Below are 20,317 nucleotides of genomic sequence, written 5' to 3'. Positions count from 1 at the left end.
TTGATATGAAGGATCCATGCTGCTACGTGTACATCTAGTTCATTGTGTGTACCTCTAGTTCATTGCTTCAAACTGCTGCATAGTCCATATATAGTATACATTATAGCATTTTTTAGAATAACATTTTGAAATAATCTAAATATTGTACACTAAGAAGTGGTCAAGTAACCTTGGTACATCAGCAGTGTGAAATAGCATGTCTCCAATGACAGTTCTGGATGCCATGGGAAACATGTTCATGGCAATGTGAAGGTACAAAAGCAGACAAAATTGTCTTTGCATTGTGAAAACAACCACATAAAAACACATGTTCAAACAGCCAACGGCTGGAAAGGATCAGAAAACGATGAAAACAGCTCTAGAGCAATACCAATCTGCTGCCTTCCCCAGAGTTAGCATCTGGGTCCCCCTCCTCAACCAGAAAGGCTTCCTCTCTGCCAGGTGTGTCCTGCAGTCAACTTGAGCTGCATTTGTCTCCCCTCTTGGGAAACAGGACTGAAATAAAAAATCTTTTCAGAAGGCTGAGACAGATCTAGTGCTGCAGAATTTAACTCTCTTCAGGATTAAGCAAAAAACGTTAAGAGTTATGTATATTACTCTTCCATTTGTGCAAAAAAAAAAAAAAGACACATAAACTTGTTTTTGAATGGAAAAATTCTTAAAAACAGACAAGAAACTGTTAACAGTGATTGCCCCTGGGGAGGCGGATTGGGGATCTTGGGTAGCAGGGAGTCATACTATTCTTAAGTATGAGACAAATATTTATTGCCTTCTTTTCTAAAACCATGTACTATTTAAATTTTACTTTTAAAAGTTTAAATCTCGAAATTTCATGACTCTTAACTTTTTGAACATCGCTTTTAAAAGTCTTAATTTTTAACTCATTACAAATCAATGTCTTCCAAAACAACAAATGCACGTTTTGAGCCTCAAACTGTGCCCCTCTTTTTAGTAATGAGGACTAACCCCAATTTGAGGACCACTTTACATGCATTTCGTAATGAATCGCAAAGCACACCAGATTCTGACATTAATTACAACGCAGAATGCAAATGATATCAAGAAACGTTGACAAGGAATGGTGGCATTAGGATTCCGATATGACAGCTGTTGTCCTTAACGTGGATTTGCTCTAGGCTTTTCCTCCCGCTAGGTGCGCGCGAGTCCGCCAGCCCTCGGAGGTGGCAGGCGTCATCCCTCCGGGAGCCCCACTCCGCAGAGACCCGGCCTCGGCCCGCTCTCCGCAGGGTGGGAAGTCCCTGGGCGGAGGGCCGCTAGACGCACTGACCGGGCGCCCCGAGACCGAGGCCACGCCGCACGCCGCCGCCGCCAACCTGGGTCGCCGCCCCCGCGCTGCGTCACTGGGTGCCGCGGGTGAGCACCTACCATTGGCCGAGCCGCGGAGGGGAGAGGCCGCGACCCTTCCCCGCCGGCGGGCGACGTGCCAGTGAGCCGGCGGCCTGGGCCTGGCGCTCAATTTAGAAACAACCCTGGCCGCTAGAGAGCTCCGGAAACGAAACGAAATTCGCCCCGCGGGCCGCCCTCCGGGCCCGGCCGGTCCCTCCGCGCGCCGCGCTCCCCGGAATCGACCCTTCTCCCGCCATTTGCCACCGGGCTCTCGCCGAGCCCGCCCTCCCAGAACTCAGAGGCCTGCGGTCGCCGGGACCGAACGGGCGGCATGGCGGCAGGCATGGACTGCGGAGAAGGGGCTAGCGCCCGGCAGCACGTGTTCCTAGTCCCAGGTAAACACGCCCGCCCCGAGACGGCGGCGCGCCCGGTCACAGCCGGGCCTCCTGCCCCGGGCGGCCCGGCCCGAGAGCGCGCCAAGCGGCGGCTGGGGCGGCGCCCGGGCGGGTTCTCGGCGTCGGCGGGGCGCGCCCCCTGTGGCCCGCGGTTCCCGCGCGCGCACTCAGCGTGTGCCGGGGTCAGCGCAGAGCCGAGGCGCAGCCTGAACAGGCCCTGCGCGCCCCTCGGCCGCGCGGGCGGGACCCGAGTGTCTCGCGGAACACGTGGTTCCTCATTTTGGTTACGAGTGCCTGCAGCTCCGCTTTTCAAAACCTCAGCCTGAAGCGCAGAAACCGACCGAGCGGATTTTCCCCGTTCGGGTTCTTTGTGGATCCATCGGGTGGGCTGGAGGGAGCGGCCCAGGCCTGGGAGAGCAGTGCGTTTTCAGGGCCTCGAGGCCTGGAGGTGTCTGCTCTTGGGGTGTAATTAGGAATCCCCCACTCGACAGCTGACTTGGCGTTTGAGTCCTACTGGATCGGAACCTAGGCTCCAGTAGGTCCACATTGGCCAGGAGGCTGCTCTGTCTTAACAGGATCCCAGCCCTGGGACAGGCCTTGGTTTGGGAGGCAGGAGGGGAGCTGGATGGTGGCAGGGGTTAGGACAGGGGTGGTTCAAAGAGATTCAGGCAAGTAGCTAATGACAGGAATACTGGAGCCAGTATTTTCAGCCTCCCCAGGATGATGACCACATCCAGGGTCTGCTGGGGCTTGGGGTGATGGACATCAGTTGCCACCTATGATGACATGAAGTGGCAGAGTAAATGGAGTTTGAGATCAGGGAGTGCAAGCCAGAAAGGTTTGGCCTTTTCATAGGATGATACATTGATTTGACAGCATGACATTGGCTATAAGGAAAACCCATTGTTTTCTTTATGTGATTTTGAGATTTAGCTTAGCAAATACAGTATTTTTGCAGTAAATGATACTCTGATAACTATATAGTTGCCCAGTAATCTAGATTTTTATGGTGGATATTGAAAATAGTTACGTGACCATCTGTCAAGAATATTTTGTGTATGTTTAACTTTTTCTCCCTTTATAAAGAAGTATAACACACATAACGTGTACCAGTTTAAGTGTGCAACTCAATGAACTTTTCATGTGTATACACCCCTGTAACCATTCCCCAGGTCAAGACCTAGAACTTTTCCAGTGAGCCCCTCTTGCCTGTTGGTAGATAGCCTCAGTAACCTCTATGCTGACCTCTGTCACCAGAAATTTGTTCTGCCTGTTTGGATAAGTGTGTGTTACTCATTTACTCAGCTGAGCTCCACCCAGATTTTGTGTAGCAGTAGTCTGGTTTGTTGGTTGATTTGTGTTTTCTTTGCTGGGTATATTTTATTGTATGCATATTCATAATATTTATCTCCACTACTGTGGGTGGATATTTGGATTATTTCCCATTTGTAACTATTATGAGTTAACACTTTTTAGAACACTCTTTTATGAGGCTTTTGGTAGATGGAAGTGCTCATTTCTCTGCAGTGTAGACCCAGGAGTGGAATTACCAGTCCTGGATATTGTATGTTCAGCTTTGGTAGACTCTGCTCAACAGTTTTCCTAAGTGCTTGTACTGATACAAACTCCCAGCTGTGTGTGAGAGTTCCCGTTGCTCCACATCCTCACTAGAGATGTTTGTAGTTTGTATAGGAAAAGTTAAGGCAAAATTCAGGGTTTTCACAGAATCTAGTAAAGGGCTACCTGATACATGCTTTACAGTAGAAAAATTCTCTTCTCACTGTTGTCACATTAATTCAATGAGATTTTAATGGTGGGAACTCTAATCATTCAGAATCAAGTGCATTATTTTTATTCAGATACACACAATGGCTGAGAATAATTTGAATTTCTTATCTTGTTCTGTTTAATCAGTATTGAAATTTTCATTCTTAAAGTATGGTTGTATCCACTGTATTAAACACAAAAACCTTTAAGATCATTTAATATTGATCGCATCCCTGAAAACTAATGGTTTAATATGTCTACTGTCAGGCGGCGAGAAGAATTTCAGTCTAGTTCCTGTTCAAAGCTGAGTTATATTGTGACCTTCCAACTCATTGGAGGAGGCTGAGCCAGCTGTTAAGGAGCTGTTAAAAAAGAACAGTGTGGTCAGGCAAGCTGGTTCTGTAGGACTTAGAACGTGAGCTTCTAGTGCCTGTAATTCTTCTAGCTGGACTTTACTGCCATCTGCAGGCCCTGGGTGTAGAAACGCTGGTGGTCTGATAGTTAACTGCTGTGCAACTGCGCTTCTCCATCTTGAGGGTATCAGTCATCTGGGGAGCTGGGCCCCATCCCCAGAGTCTCTGATTCAGTAGGTCTGGGCGGGGAGGCTGAGAATGTGCATTTCTAACAAGTCCCCCCCGCCCAGTGATGCTGGTGCTGCTGGTCTGAGGACACGACTAGGAACCACTGAAGTAGGACCAGCCCTAGGGGGCTGGATTGGGAGATAGGAACAGCCAGCCTCAGATTTAGCTGTCTTTATGGCGGGTCAGAATTTCCATGGTCAGGGGGAGTGCATGTAAGTACAGGGTATGAGGCCCATCTTCACAGATGTATTTGTTTTTTTGGTTTTTTGGTTTTTTTGCGGTACGCAGGCCTCTCACTGCTGCGGCCTCTCCCGTTGCGGAGCACAGGCTCCGGACGCGCAGGCTCAGCGGCCGTGGCTCACGGGCCCAGCCGCCCCGCGGCATGTGGGATCTTCCCGGACCGGGGCACGAACCCGTGTCCCCTGCATCGGCAGGCGGACTCTCAACCACCGCGCCACCAGGGAAGCCCGTATTGTTGTTTTCTCCAGCATATGGGAAGTCATCCCCAGTAAGTTATGCATTGAAGAGATGGAGACTATCCCCTACCATAGGGCTGTATTATATAGTAACAGAGGTCTCTCTGCTCTGCCACTCGTTTTCAGTTTGTCTGGAAAAGTCGAATATCTCAGAAAAACAAAAGCTGAAACTTGGAAGGGATACTTGGAGGTGGTCGGACGTAGCCTTGATTTTCATAGGCCAGTGGAGATAGAACTGCCTTCCATTTCAGCAGGGTAAGCATTCCTTGCACTTTGGGATGGTCTCAAACGTTTCTCCCACACGCCCTGGAATACTAGCCTGTTTGCAGCTTTGGTTACTGTAAGAGACCGTGAACATCTCAACTTTTTGGAATAAGGTAGAAGTTTCCATCTCTCTTTGCTGCCCTAAAAGTAAATGTTTAAGTTATATTTTTAATATTTTTCTCTAGTCCAAGTTTTGTACGCTTGTCAGTCCTAATAAGTTGGAGTGGATGCCGACGTGAGAGGCCAGCGGGAACAGATTCACTAAACGTAGGAGAGAAGACTGTGTTATATGCCGCTGTGGCTGAACTCTGTTACTTAGCCATCTCCAAGGAAATGTTAAAGCATTGGAAAACCCTAATGTTACGTGAGGAAAAAGGGAAGGACAGAAATGATCTCAGGATCCACTTAGGCTGAAATCATCCCCTAGTCAGCCCCCTGATTAAAGGGCCTCCAGGTCAAACTGGAATTCAGATCACATCTTCAACTGTAGACAAGCTTTGCAATAAAGTTATTCCCCTTTATTTTATGAAAATACACATTTAAAAGTATTTTAGGAAGAGTATTTCTCTTTGTTATTTTTTTCCCCCAAGGTAGCATAAGCAATGCCAGGTTTTGGGGGGTAGAGGAAGGGGTACCCTCTGGGAGGTAATCCCAGGCCTGCCTGCCTACCTTAGACATTCCAAATACAGTAATGACCCTTTTATGTGAGGTGCCATGATAATCACACATAAAATGTCATATTTGTCTCTCCAAAAGGAACACAAAAATAGATTTGTATAACTGCAAGCTTAAGAACTATATTCTAATTAAAGGATTAAAAAAGAAATCAAATTTAAAAGGAAAAACTAATTTCCTATTTAATAATGGAGAAAATTTATGTTATTTCTGATTAGAGACTTGTAGCTTTTTAATAAGCCCACAAGAAACACCTTTTGTTTGAAAAGTAGAAGTTTAAAGTATGTGGCAAAGGAAGAATTACTATAGACCCAAATGACTTTTCAATGACCCTAAAAAAAATAAATCAAACTTTTTTCCTCTTTTACCTGGGGGCATGTGGTTAGTCTCAGAAGAAGAAACAAGTGTTTTGTTCTTTGTCAACACTGTTTGCTTGTATGTATGTTTGTGTTTAGAAATATACCTTGTGGGCTGAAAGCTTCCCTACTTTCAGAAGAGCTTTTTCACCAGGGAGGAACCTGCATTAACTTGGCCAGAGATAGGGAACCTGGAGGATTCAAGTGCTGACTTTAGACACCTTCTGAATCATTCAGCTCAGCTTCTTGGAAGATTTGTCATTTACTGAATAGTCTCCTGCAGGCTGTCAGCCGTTAGGGAGTCTCTGAGTTTTCCAGCACAGAGTGTATTTCACATTTTCCACACAAATCCTGAGTCTGGCTTTGTCTTTATGAAACGTTTTTGGAGGGAACCCGACTGACCTTTCTCAGATGGCCACTCACTGGATCTGCTCCCTTTGCTATCTGAGCACATTCTGAAGTGGATGGACTTAATCAGTTGCCAATTGGTATAACTGGGCTGTTTGCAGAGCCTGATCTTGTCATGCTAGTAATTGTTCCAAAAGGCCCCTGGACGTTTATAAGTCAGAACTCATGACTCCCACATATTTATCCTCCAGCGCAGAAAAAAATTCATAAAAGGAAAGTAAGAAATGTTCATGATTTTTTTTCCACTTCAGTTGAGGAATAGGGACTGCATGGGTTTCCCCCATATCCTCTGAGCTTTAACCATGATGTTAAGAAACAAACAAACAAACAACAATGTTCTTGAAAGCCTAGCTATAATAAAACATACCTAAAACTAGATTTATGCTATTTATGAGCTCTGTGTCCTTGGACAAATTGTATGCTCATTGTAAAGCCTCAATTTCCTCATCTCTGCAGTGGGGAGAACAGTACCGGTCTCACGGGGTTGTTGTCTGTTGGTTTGAATTACACATATGCTGTCTCTTGCACCCCAAGCTCTTAGCCCCCTGGCCTGGGACAGAGCAGGCATTCAGTAAACATTTGCTAAAAGAATAAATGGCTCACATTCTGTTTCTCCCTGCAGCCTTTGTCTTTGCTCACACTGTCCTTTTTCTTCCCTTTCCATTTCCATCAACTTTAGTTTCCACGAAGCTAAGCCATTTGTATGTATCATAAAGTGAATTCCAGTGTTCTTTTTTCTATTTCTGCCTTTATTTTACTATTTGCTCTTACTACGTATTTATTGGAACACCCACTAAAATACTTAGCGATATTGAGGTTGCACAACTTCTCTTTCTTTGAGTGTGCATGACTTTGTGTCTGCCTGGACCCCTACCTACGTTCTCTGCTTGGCAAATGCCTACTTATCTTTTAAACCCAGTGCAAGTGTCACCTCCTCCAGGAAGCCTTCCTTCTGGGCCTCTCCGCGTTAGTGTGCAAGTTAGTGGTACCTCTTTGACCACCTACACATTTCATCGTGGTTATTCAGTTCGTCATTTTTATATGAGTATGTATTGGATGCCCATTACATGCCAGTAGCTGGGGAGGATCCAGACACGTTCTCCCTGGGTGGCCCCCATTAGCTCCTCATTGGTGGGCTCGTTGGCCTTAAGCTTCAGAAGCCAACCTTGCCTGGTGCCTCTGAAAGCAAGCATGCCACCTAGGCCTTCCAGCCTTTTCGTTCAGAGGTCCTTCATATTTGTTTTTAAAATATCTTTGAAAGTGCCTTTCTGTTCTAGGTATGACTGTTGGCTAAAGTGGAGTGAGCTCGCTGGTGAAAGGGTCCGATCTGCTCTGAGCCTGTTTCCTTACATGCCTCTGGAACTGCTAGAATCCAGGCTGGCTGAGGGCTCCCCAGCCAGAGCTGATTTCCCTGCGAGGGCCTGAAGTCCTCGTAACATTTGGCAAGACCCTCTTCCATCATCAGTTGCTCTTTTAACTTCAGTTCTGACCATCTAACTCTTCACTTACACATTTTTCTCCCAGTATTTTTTTTTTCAGTAACTTTTTTTATTAGAGCGGTAGTACGTGCCCAGTGTAGAAATTTTAGTAATGCAGAAAAGTATACAGAAGAAAAGAATTTGTCCATCATCCTGCCACTGAAAAATAACAATTTTGGAAATATTTTTTCCAGGCTTTTTGTGTTGTATGTATCATAGAATGAATTCGTGTTCTTAAAGTTTTTCTCATTTTTCTATTTCTGCCTTTATTTCACTATTTACTCTTACTTCCTATTTGCGGGAACACTGACGAAAACACTCAGGGACACTGAGGTTACACAAGAGTACTATCTGGTTCTGTTTACTATAGTTCTACATAGAATTAGAAAAAGATGGTTAGACTGATTTAATGGGGAGCTAGGGGGCTGAAATTTTTTTCTTTTAATTTTGATAAAGACAGAAACTCAGACAGTGACGTGAATAAAGCTGACAAAGAATCTGTAGGTCATATTTTGAGCACTGAAGAGGCTTGTTACGAGTTTACTTAAACAAATATACCAAATAAGAAGTATTGCTTCACAGAGTAGGTAGTACATACTTAGAATGGATTATCTTTTTTTTTTAACATCTTTATTAGAGTATAATTGCTTTACAATGTTGTGTTGGTTTCTGCTGTATAACAAAGTGAATCAGCTATACATATACATATATCCCCATATCTCCTCCCTCTTGCGTCTCCCTCCCACCCTCCCTATCCCACCCCTCTAGGTGGTCACAGAGCACTGAACCGATCTCCTTGTGCTATGCGGCTGCTTCCCACTAGCCATCTGTTTTACATTTGGTAGTGTATATATGTCAGTGCTACTCTCTCACTTCGTCCCAGCTTACCCTTCCCCCACCCGTGTCCTCAAGTCCATTCCACACGTCTGCGTCTTTATTCCTGGCCTGCCCCTATGTTCATCAGAACCATATTCTTTTTAGATTCCATATATATGTGTTAGCATACGGTATTTGTTTTTCTCTTTCTGACTTACTTCACTCTGTATGACAGACTCTGGGTCCATCCACCTCACTACAAATTACTCAATTTCATTTCTTTTTATGGCTGAGTAATATTCCGTTGTATATATGTGCCACATCCTTAACTGTTCATCTGTCGATGGACACTTAGGTTGCTTCCTTGTCCTGGCTATTGTAAATAGTGCTGCAATGAACATTGTGGTACATGTCTCTTTTTCAATTATGGTTTTCTCAGGGTATATGCCCAGTAGTGGGATTGCTGGGTCATATGGTAGTTCTATTTTTAGCTTTCTAAGGAACCTCCATACTGTTCTTATTAGTGGCTGTACCAATTTACATTCCCATCAACAGTGCGAGAGCATTCCCTTTTCTCCACACCCTCTCCAGCATTTATTGTTTGTAGATTTTTTGATGATGGCCATTCTGACTGGTGTGAGGTGATACCTCATTGTAGTTTTGATTTGAATTTCTGTAATGATTAGTGATGTTGAGCATCCTTCCATGTGTTTGTTGGCAATCTGTATATCTTCTTTGGAGAAATGTCTATTTAGGTCTTCTGCCCATTTTTGCACTGCATTGTTTGTTTTTTTGATATTGAGCTGCATGAGCTGCTTGTAAATTTTGGAGATTAATCCTTTGTCAGTTGCTTCATTTGCAAATATTTTCTCCCATTCTGACGGTTGTCTTTTCGTCTTGATTATGTTTTCCTTTGCTGTGCAAAAGCTTTTAAGTTTCATTAGGTCCCACTTGTTTATTTTTGTCTTTATTCCCATTCCTCTAGGAGGTGGGTCAAAAAGGATCTTGCTGTGATTTATGTCATAGAGTGTCCTGCCTATGTTTTCCACTAAGAGTTTTATAGTGTCTGGCGTTACATTTAGGTCTTTAATCCATTTTGAGTTTATTTTTGTGTATGGTGTTAGGGAGTGTTCTAATTTCATTCTTTTACATGTTGCTGTCCAGTTTTCCCAGCACCACTTATTGAAGAGACTGTCTTTTCTCCATTGTATATTCTTGACTCCTTTATCAAAGATAAGGTGACCATATGTGTGTGGGTTTATCTCTGGGCTTTCTATTCTGTTCCACTGATCTATATTTCTATTTTTGTGCCAGTACCATACTGTCTTGATAACTGTAGCTTTGTAGTGTAGTCCGAAGTCAGGGAGCCTGATTCCTCCAGCTCCGTTTTTCTTTCTTAGGATTGTTTTGGCTATTTGGGGTCTTTTGTATTTCCATACAAATTGTGAAATTTTTTGTTCTAGTTCTGTGAAAAATGCCATTGGTAGTTTGATAGGGATTGCATTGAATCTGTAGATTGCTTTGGGTAGTATAGTCATTTTCTTCCAATCCAAGAACATGGTATCCATCTGTTTGTATCATATTTAATTTCTTTCATCAGTGTCTTATAGTGTTCTGCATACAGGTCTTTTGTCTCATTAGGTAGGTTTATTCCTAGGTATTTTATTCTTTTTGTTGCAATGGTAAATGGGAGTGTTTCCTTAATTTCTCTTTCAGGTTTTTCATTGTTAGTGTATAGGAATGCAAGAGACTTCTGTGCATTAATTTTGTATTCTGCTATGTTACCAAATTCATTGATTAGTTCTAGTAGTTTTCTGGTGGCATCTTTAGGATTCTCTATGTATAGTATCATGTCATCTGCAAACATTGACCGTTTTGCTTCTTTTCTGATTTGGATTCCTTTTATTTCTTTTTCTTCTCTGATTGTCTTGACGAAAACTTCCAAAACTATGTGGAATAATAGTGGTGAGAGTGGGCAACCTTGTCTTGTTCCTGATATTAGAGGAAATGGTTTCAGTTTTTCACCATTGAGAATGATGTTGGCTGCGGGCTTGTCATAGATGGGCTTTATTATGTTGAGGTAGGTTCCCTCTCTGCCCACTTTCTAGAGAGTTTTTATCATAAATGGGTCTTACATTTTGTTGAAAGCTTTTTCTGCATCTGTTGAGATTATCATATGGTTTTTGTCCTTCAGTTTCTTAATATGGTGTATCACATTGATCGATTTGTGTATATTGAAGAATCCTTGCATTCCTGGGGTAAAGCCCACTTAATCATAGTGTATGATCCTTTTAATGTACGGTTGGATATGTTTCCTAGTATTTTATTGAGGATTTTTGCATATGTTTATCAGTGATATTGACCTTGGATTATCTTGAAGAGTGGATAAAGACTGAAAATACAACCAGATGCAGGAAGGGTAAAGATAAATTCACAGAACCATAGTGAACATACAGCCTGGCTAGGATGTTTTGAAAGCCATTTGAGCTTGAATTTTTGAAGACAAGCATGGTTTTCTGGAAACAACCTTGGTGTGTTTGCCATAAATAGGATGCCAGTTTGAACGGACCATGAGTCTACCTTAGTATGGTAATTACTCTTTCTTTAGTGTGGGGCCAGTGCATCCTGATTGTGTATTAGAAAATGTGACTGATGCTTCTTCAGGACTTCCTTAGCAGGGCCACGTGTTCCTAAGAAGGGCTGGCTGTGTTGGGGGCAGGGTGGGGGGGTGGTGGAGAGCTCAGGGACCTCTGGAATAGGGCATTGCAGCACCAGGAGGTCCAGCATTTCTGCCTCTCTCAGTGTTAACTTCCTTGTCTCAAATCGGCTTCTTCCGATTCCTATAAAACAGCCTTCATACACCCTGCACCCAAGCCCCAACCAAGCCTCCTGGTGTCTGCTGGGAGAAGCTACCCCTCTTCTCTTAGTTCTTTGTTTACGGTTTTCAAGACAGGCTTCTGACTGGCCTCTGAGATCACTTGTAACCCTAGCCTCTATCCAGTATGAGCTGTAGCCAGGGAGGGGCGAGCTCCACTACCATTACAGGTGGGAGAGAGCGATGGCAGAGGGCGCTGAGGGTAGGGAGTGCTTTGTCCAGAGGAAGGAAAAGGTGAAGGATGGACAGCACAGGAGCCGACCACTGCCCTCCCTCTCCAGTGAGACCCGCTCCAGCCAGCAGCCTCAGCCGCATGTCACCCAGCCTGTCTCAGTCAAGCATTCTGAGTTTCCTGTTAATTGGTGGTCTTTGAATGGCATAGAGATATGGCAGAGGTTTATTGTATGGAGAATTGGGTTTGGCTATAATTTATACTCTCCTTCCTTTGCCAAGGTTTATATAATTTTTAGGAAACCTGTCTCCTAGGCCCGTATCTTCCATCTCTTATACCATTGTAATACACTCTGATGATATTGTGTGTTATTGTATTTGACCCTCACAGTGACCACGGGAAGTAGTCAACACAAGCTTTATTATCACCATTTTACAAGACTCGGAGAAGTCAAATAATCTGCCCAACACTCAACAGGAATTAAGTGGCAAAGACTGTCAGCTCTCGAGTCCTCCAGGGCCCCTGCTTTGTGCGCAAGGCCGCTCTGCTGGCTGACGATGGTCCTCGCCACTGTGGGAGAGGTGGGAGGACAGGAAGGCTGGGTGTCCTCTGTTGTCAGTTTGATGACCAGGAACCAGGCACACCTCCTCTCCATGAGCCAGTGCTGTTGTTATTGGACATCCCAGTCAGGTCTGTCCTTTCTATCTCACCAGAATTTTCCTGCTTCCCGGATATTTCAAGTCCTTGGCTCCATCTCTATATGTTGCTGTTCTTTGTGGCTTTGAGTTGGCTACAAACTTGAAGTTCTGCATCAGTTTCTTCTTCAGTGTACAAGCCATTCCTAGAAATGTGGCCATTGATAGGTCAGCCCTAAAAGAATGGAGATTTTATCTTCTATGGTCTTGGCAAAGGCCATTTTCTTCAAAACTTCAAAATGGAAAGATATTCTTAGAGGAACCCGGTACTTGGAAATTCTTTTTCTATTGCATGCCACTCTCTAGCTTTTCTTGGTTTGCCTCCTGTAGTGTTTGAGGAAGCTGAGAGCTTCAAAGCCAGGAAAATGACCCAGATCTCTTTGATGGCAGTACTAACATCTTGGGAAAGGAAGGCATATAGTTATTACTGAAATTAGCATTCCTGGAAGCGGCAAGTAACTTGGAAATTATGCTGATTTGTCTTGCATGCATCGCATTTGTGTCCTAGCAAAGCGTTTCCAAGGAGGTATCTCTGGCAATCAGGCAGAGGGGAACCAGTGGGTCTGAATATATTCTAATGGCTGAAGTCTAAAGAAAATGAACTGGGACCTGTTAGGGCATATTGCACAAGCATGAGAGTGATAATCTCTCTTTTTTTTTTTCTATTGGATCTTCATAAGAAACCTGAACAGCCTTGATATGGTATCTAAAAATAAAATGAGTGGTGCTTTGATGTCTGTTCTTTCTTCTCCGTGTAACAGGGGGTGTGTGTTTCTCAGAGCTTATCTGCTATGTGCCAAAAATCAGACAGGGTCATGAACAAATACCCATTGCTTCCAAGTCATAAGAACACTTGGCAAAAAGGTGGCTGTCTCTCTCTCCTGTCTCGTGTCTTTGAACTTTAAACGATATGAAGAAACTTGTCTTAACCAAGAGAGGGATAAGAACGAGCTGCCAAGTTTAAAAACTAGTTGATAAATAACTTCATATCAAGTGTACAACACCCCATACTGTATACTCTGCAGATGAAAAATAATGTTCCATTTTGGCTTGTACAATACTTCACAAGTAACTTTTCAAACATACTGAGTGTTTAAGTCTATGCGTTGATAATGTGCTGTGCACTCTAATTTTTAAGCATTAAGATGTCATAGATAATTGGGGGCAGAGGATATATGCAGCTGTGCATAGGGTATTGTAATCGCTAATAAGATCAGTTTCCTTTTTTTTCCATTGGTCAAACTTGACTTTATCTGTTTTTAATCCCCAGATGTTTCTTGTATCCCACAACAAATTTCTCTCATCCTTCTTTTATCTATTTTTTGATCCTTTCTTTTTCTCTTTCTCACTTTCCTTAGCCCCCCTCCTTCTCTTCCTTCTGCTACACCCCTGACAGTGGGGGTGCTGGCTGGACTGGAGTGGGGTGACTGATTAGAAAGAAGTCTCTGAGGAAGACAGCACAGGATGGGGACAGATGAGTTTGAGATGTGTGTGTCACAGGAGAACAGTTATACCAAGATAATTATTGTGCTTCACAGCCACAGTTTTGTTTCCTGAGTTAAGAAAGAAGGATGGGACTTCAGATTAAGAGATTCTCTAAAGTGTCATAGTTTAAAATGTTTGTTGCCTGATTTAAATCTTGGCTCTGTATATAGCTGAATAGCTCTGTGACCTTGGACAGGTTTCCTAACTTTAGGCAAATTTATCATCTACAAAACTGGGAGTTAAAATGGTACCTACCTCATAAAGATATTACAAGGATTATAGGAGGATTATATATACATATAATCTGATGAATATATATATATGTAGATTCCTCATATATATATATAATGTCTGATATACAGTAAATGCTGCATACATATTAGCTTTTTATTTGTTATTTTACATTCACTGGACACAGTTGTCTCTTTGTCATTGGTATATTTTCTTTAAAGTTCAAATGTCAGGAAAGTAGCAATCAGACTTTCCTTTTTGTTGAGGTATTTAGATCGGGATGGTAAACAGATGGAAGATTTGCTGCTAGAGTTCATGGTGACCAGTGGGACATAAAATTGGATCTTTATAGAGAAGGCAGAGACCATAAGAAAACTATGTGGAATTGGTTAGACATAAACTCAAGAGGCAGGGCTTGAGATAATTGGAAGTTTAAGATATTATTGAATCTGAAATGCCCATAGAGACTGAGTACCTGCTTCTGATTTGTCTGAATTTTTTCTTTTTTTGTAAAATACTCTTTTAGCCAGCATGGCTTATGTCATTTCTTATGTAAGAGAAAACAGTCAAAAAAAGAAAGTGTAAAGCTTACTCTTTAAAAAATAAAATGTGAAGTCTTATTTTATTCAGCATGGTTTTAAAAGAAGGTGTTTCACATGAGTAAATTTTCCATATAAATGAGGTTTGGCTCATTAAATATGAAAACTTACTTTTATCAATTCTTACTGAGAATTGATAATTGTTCTAAATTGATAATTGTTCTAAAAATCAAACAACACATTCATGTAACATTTATCGAGCATACTCCATGTGCCAGAAACTGCTGGATACTTTACTATATGTTATCTTAATTTTTGCACGTAAAATGCATTATGTTCTGGCTTCTTAAAAAGAATATACAAGCATAATTTTATTGCGCTTTGCTTTATTGCACTTCACAGATACTGCATGTTTTTACAAATTGACAGATTGTGGCAACTCTGCATTGGGTAAGTCTACTGGCGACATTTTTCCAACAGCATTTGTTCACTTCATGTCTCTGTGTCACATGTGGTAATTCTTAGAATATTTCAAACTTTTTCATTATGACTGTATTTGTTATGTTGATCAGTGATCTTTGATGTTGTTACTATTGCAAGATTACGACTCACTGAAAGATCAAATGATAGCATTTTTTAGCAAAATTTTTAAATTAAGATGTACTCTTTTTTAGGCATAATGCTATTATATACTTAACAGACTACAGTATAGTATAAACATAACTTTTATGTGCACTGGGAAACCAAAAAATTTTTGTGACTCGCTTTATTGTGATATTAGCTTTATTGTGATATTCATTTTATTGCAGTGGTCTAGAACTGAACCCACAATATCTCCGAGGTGTTCCCATACTGGTCCTAATTTAGTCTGCTCTTGGAAAGCTAATTGTTAGGCCCTTTGGTAGTTCTGTGCTTGGAATTCTTGACTTTTATATTTTGATCTTAATATTCCCAACACATTCTTAATGTTTCCACATAGTTAAAAGCAAGGACACTGGTTTTTAATTGAATGCTTATTGAATGTTATAGCCACTTTCACATTTATTTAAGCCTAACAAAAACCTGTAAAATAATTATTATGCCCGTTTTGTAAATGAAATAAGTGAGGCATGAGAAGTTGAATATCTTGCCCAAGGTCACACTACTGAGTAAGAAGAGGAGCTAGGAATGGATTATGGATCTGTCTGACTTCAGATCTTGTGTTCTTCCTATGCTGACATGATCAAAGAAATAGGTATCAGTTAAAAATAGGTTTATAGAAGAAAACCATTCTTTACAGTCCCAATCCTACTTTTCTGATTCTTTCCCATTATTCTAAAAGCATTTTTTTTTGCTTCCCTAATTAATTTAGCTATCCTTCAGCGGTGCTGATGATGCAGGTAAGAGTTAGAAAAACGATGGAGCTTCCAAGCTTGGTGGGTGAGGAGCTAGCCCATGGGATAACCCAGGATTTTCCAAATTTAAATGAAAAATTTTAAACTCTCTATCTTTGAGAGAACCTTTAGCTTATAGTCAAAAGTAATTTTGTGTGCTTAAGGGACACACACTCAAAATGATCAACTAAGGGATATATCAGAAGTATTATAACAATATGAGTTATTTTTTCATACTAAGTCTTCAAAATCTGGTGGCGGTAGATCCACTCCTCCATAAAAGCAGTGAAAACATTGGCAAAGATGTCCAAAATCAACTTTTTCAGAACTCTTGAAATTAGCCAAAGGCTTCCAACAATCTGAGGAGTGTTTATTCAAGAAAAACTGCTGAATCTCATTGAGCAAGGTTTGTGGCATTGCAACTTGAACTGCTCCCATCTCCCTTTGCTCAGGTCTACAGTAACCTTGAAAACTAGCAGGCTTGCAACCACTGGATGGGCAGGCCTTGTTTGGAGCTCCTCAAAAAAATGTCCCATTCCCAGAGCATTGTCCCTATTTGACCTGTCTTCCAGCTCCCTGGAAAAGCCCTGTTCACAGGACATTGTTGTCATTTGACCTGATTGGAGCTCAGAACTCACTCTGCAGGAAAACCCTATCCCCAGGACCTTTGTCAAAAACGGTCAGTGGCAATTGATACTCAGCTGCTGAGGGGGCAATACCAGTTGCGGAAATAAGAAGCTGGCCAAAAACTTAAAAGGAAGTTATGGGAATAAAATCTCCATAAAAGACTTTGAAAGGCTCTGACATATTCCTAGGGAATTAGAGCGCTGTGCACACATGCAAGACTGTGTGCATACCTAGGAAAGACCTGAGAAGTCCAATTTTCTCACCTCTGACTGACCTTGAGGCCCAAGGGAAGCAGTAAATAAAAGCTAAGGCAGAAGTTTAAATTGCCTGAGTGTTGAAGGCATGCCCCAACACACATGAAGATCCCCTCAGCAAATGTTGGGAGACTTTTTGGTTCAAAACTTTTAAGGATATCTCAGACCAGTCATTAGCTAACGCTAAGCTAACTGAGACCTCAGTGGTTGCACACTACAGGGAATAGAGACTACAGGATTTGTCCAGAAGAGTCACTAAACAAACAAATTGTAACAATTGCAACGATGACCAAAAGCAGCAACAACAGTAAGTCTTAGAGAGTTAGGAAAAGGGACTCAGATTTCCAGAATTGTCACATTTATTGTTATATTATCTAAAATTTCCAGTTTTCAATAAAAAGATGAGACACATGAAGATATAAAAAGGTATGCCTCATACACAGGGGGAAAAAAATAATCAATAGAAACTGCTCCTGAGGGGGCCAAGATGTTGGACTTATTCTACAAAGATTTTAATCAGCTATTATAAATATACTCAAAGAACTAAAGTAAACTATGTCTAAAGAATTAAAAGAAAGTATGACAATGAAATCTCACAAAATAGAGTATATCAATGAAGAGAGATAGAAATTACAAAAGAATATATAAATTCTGGAGTTGAAAAGTACAATGACTGAAAAGAAAATTTCATTAGCAGGCTCAACAGCAGATTTAAGCTAGAAAAGGAAAGAAGCAGCAAACTTGAAAATTGATCAATTGATATTATCCAGCCTGAGGAACAGAAAGAAAAAAGAATTGAGAAAACTGAACAGTCTCAGAGACCTGTAGTACACCATCAAGCATATCAGAATATTTATAATGGGTCCCAGAGGAGGAGAGAAAAAGAAAGGGGGAAAAAGAATATTTAAACAACTAATAGTGAAACATTTCTCAAATTTGATGACAAATAATATACAGATTTAAGAAGCTCAGTAAACTGCAAGGGGATAAACTAAAGGGGATCCACACCTACTCACATCATAGTCAAACCATCAAAAGACAGACACGAAGAGAGAATCTTGAAAGTATCAAGAGAAAAATGACTTATCAAATACAGGGAGCCTCAATAAGATTAACAGCTGACTTCTCAGTAGAAACCATAGAGGCCGGAAGTTAGTGGGATGACATATTCAAGATGCTAAAAGAAAAACTCAACCAAGGGTTCTCTGTCTGATAAAACTATCCTTCAAAACTGAGGGAGAAGCTAAAGCATTCCTAGATAAAGAAAAACTAAGACCTGAAAATCACAATGGGGTCCTTCAGATTAAAAGGAAAAGACACTGGATGGTAACTTGAATCTGCATGAAGACTATAGATCACCTGGTAGGGATAAAGACATAGATAAAAATATAAAAGACAGTGCAGATGTATTTTTGTTTGTAACTCTTTTCTCTCTCTGATATAAAATACAACCTCATGCGGCAATAATTATAAAACTGTTGATGGGCTTATATAAAGATGTAATTTGTATGATAATAGTATAAATGAGGGGGTTATACATGGCAGGGAAATTTCTTTATGATATTGAAATTTTCAAGTTAGCATTAATCTGAAGTACATTCTTGCAAGTTAAGATGCTGATTGTAATTCCCAGGACAACCACTAAGAAAATAACTCCCCTTAAAATATAGTGAAAGAAATGACAAGGGAATTAAAATTGTGTGCTAGAAAATATCTATTTAACAGGAAAGAAGTCAGTAATAGGGGAAAAGAGGAACAAAAACTTCATGACATATAGAAAACAGCGTTAAATGGCAGATGTAAATCTTACCTTATCAGTAATTACATGAAATGTAAATGTATTAAAAGCTGTTACTGGACAGAAAAGGGGATACATCATAATGATAATTAGGAAGCTATAATAATTATAAACATATGCACCTAATGACAGAGCCCCAAAATGTATGAACCAAATACTGGCTGAATTGAAGGGTAATGTGGAAAACTGAGCAATAATAGTGGGAGATTTCAATAACTCATTTCAATATGGATAAAACAACTAGGAGGAAGATCATTGAGGAAATAGAAGACTTGACCAACTCTGTAAACCATCAAGACCTAAGAGACATCTGTAGAGCATTGCACTCAACAACATTGTCCAGAACAGACCATATTCTAGACCATAAAACAAACCCCAATAAATTTAAAAGGACTGAAATCATACAACATATGCTCTCTAAAAATAGTGAAATGAAAATAAGCAATTATTAGAAGAAAATTTGGGGAATTCACAAACATGGAAATTTTAAGCAGCATACTCCTAAATAATCAATGGATCAAGGGAGAAATTACAAAGGAAACTAGAAAGTACTTTGAAAAGAAAAAAAATGAAACAGTAATGTAAGGAATGGAAGTAAAGCAGCATTCAGAATGAAATATATAGCTGTACATGCCTATATTAAAAAAGAAGAAAGATCTCAAATCAATAACCTTATCTTTCATCTTAAGAAACTAGAAAAAGAAGAACAAACTGAACCCAAAGCAAAGTAGGGGAAGAAATAAAGATTACAGAAAAACAACACAGAGAAAAATCAATGAAATCAAAGGAAGCCATTTTGAAAAGATCAACTAAATTGGCAAATCTTTAGCTAGACTGACCAAGAAAAGGAAAATTCAAATTACTAAAATCAGGAATGAGAGAGTACATCATTGCTGATCTTATAGAAATATTCAATAAAAAAGGAACATAAGGGAATACTATGAACAACTGTATGCCAACAAAGTAGATAATTTAGATGAAATGGACAAATCCCTAGAAAGGCATAAACTACAAAAACGGACTCAAGAAGAAATAGACAATCTGAACAGACCTATAGCAGGTAGAGAGATTAGATTAGTAAATTAAAACCATTCCATAGAAAAAAGCCCAGTCCCAGATAGCTTCACTGGCAAAATCTTCTAAATAATGAACAAATTAATACCAATTCTTTACAAGTTTCTCCCCAAAAATGGAAGAAGAGAGACTACCTCCCAACTCATTCTGTGAGGCCAGTGTTACCCTCATACCAAAACCAGACAAAGATGTCATAAGAAAAGAAAACTACAGAATATATCCATTATGAACATAGATGCAAAAATCCTCAAAAAGTAACAAACCAAATCCAGGAGTATGTAAAAAGGATTACACACCATGACCAAGTGGGATTTATCCTAGGAATACAAAGTTGGTTCAGCATACCAAAATCAATCAATGTAATATATTGTACTATTTCAATAAAATAAAGGCCCCAAGCCACATAATCATCTCAACAGCCAGAGAAAAAGCATTCGAGAAAATACTCTTTCATGATAACAACACTCAAAAAATTAGGAATAGGAAACTTTCTCAGTCTGTTAAAGGGCATCTATTAAAAACCCACAGCTAACATCATGCTAACATATTTCATAATTTTTAATGTATTGAAATAAAAATATTTTAGATATATACATTGGGTTAAATAAAATATATCATTGAAAATTTATTT

The 20,317-nt window shown here is 40.7% G+C and overlaps 1 protein-coding gene across 8 annotated transcripts in view; it reads left to right on the top strand.

The window, feature by feature from the left end:
* Positions 1-1,155: 1,155 nt before the first annotated feature.
* Positions 1,156-20,317, top strand: part of RNASEH2B (ribonuclease H2 subunit B) — a 79,298-nt gene continuing 60,136 nt past the window's right edge. For 2 of the 8 annotated variants that reach the window (XM_067016816.1, XM_067016813.1), the window contains exon 1: positions 1,299-1,742. In XM_067016816.1, the coding sequence (XP_066872917.1) occupies positions 1,679-1,742 (64 nt within the window). In that variant the 5' untranslated portion in view covers positions 1,299-1,678. Of the gene's footprint in view, positions 1,743-4,692; positions 4,822-14,962; positions 15,011-20,317 lie in introns of all 8 variants that reach the window. The other 6 variants (XM_059041523.2, XM_067016815.1, XM_067016819.1 and 3 more) reach the window with 6 other exon arrangements.

Source organism: Kogia breviceps, chromosome 16 (assembly GCF_026419965.1).
Source record: "Kogia breviceps isolate mKogBre1 chromosome 16, mKogBre1 haplotype 1, whole genome shotgun sequence".
NCBI lineage: Eukaryota > Metazoa > Chordata > Mammalia > Artiodactyla > Physeteridae > Kogia > Kogia breviceps.
Note: the sequence above shows the minus strand (reverse complement) of the source record. Positions and strands in the feature narration are given on the sequence as shown.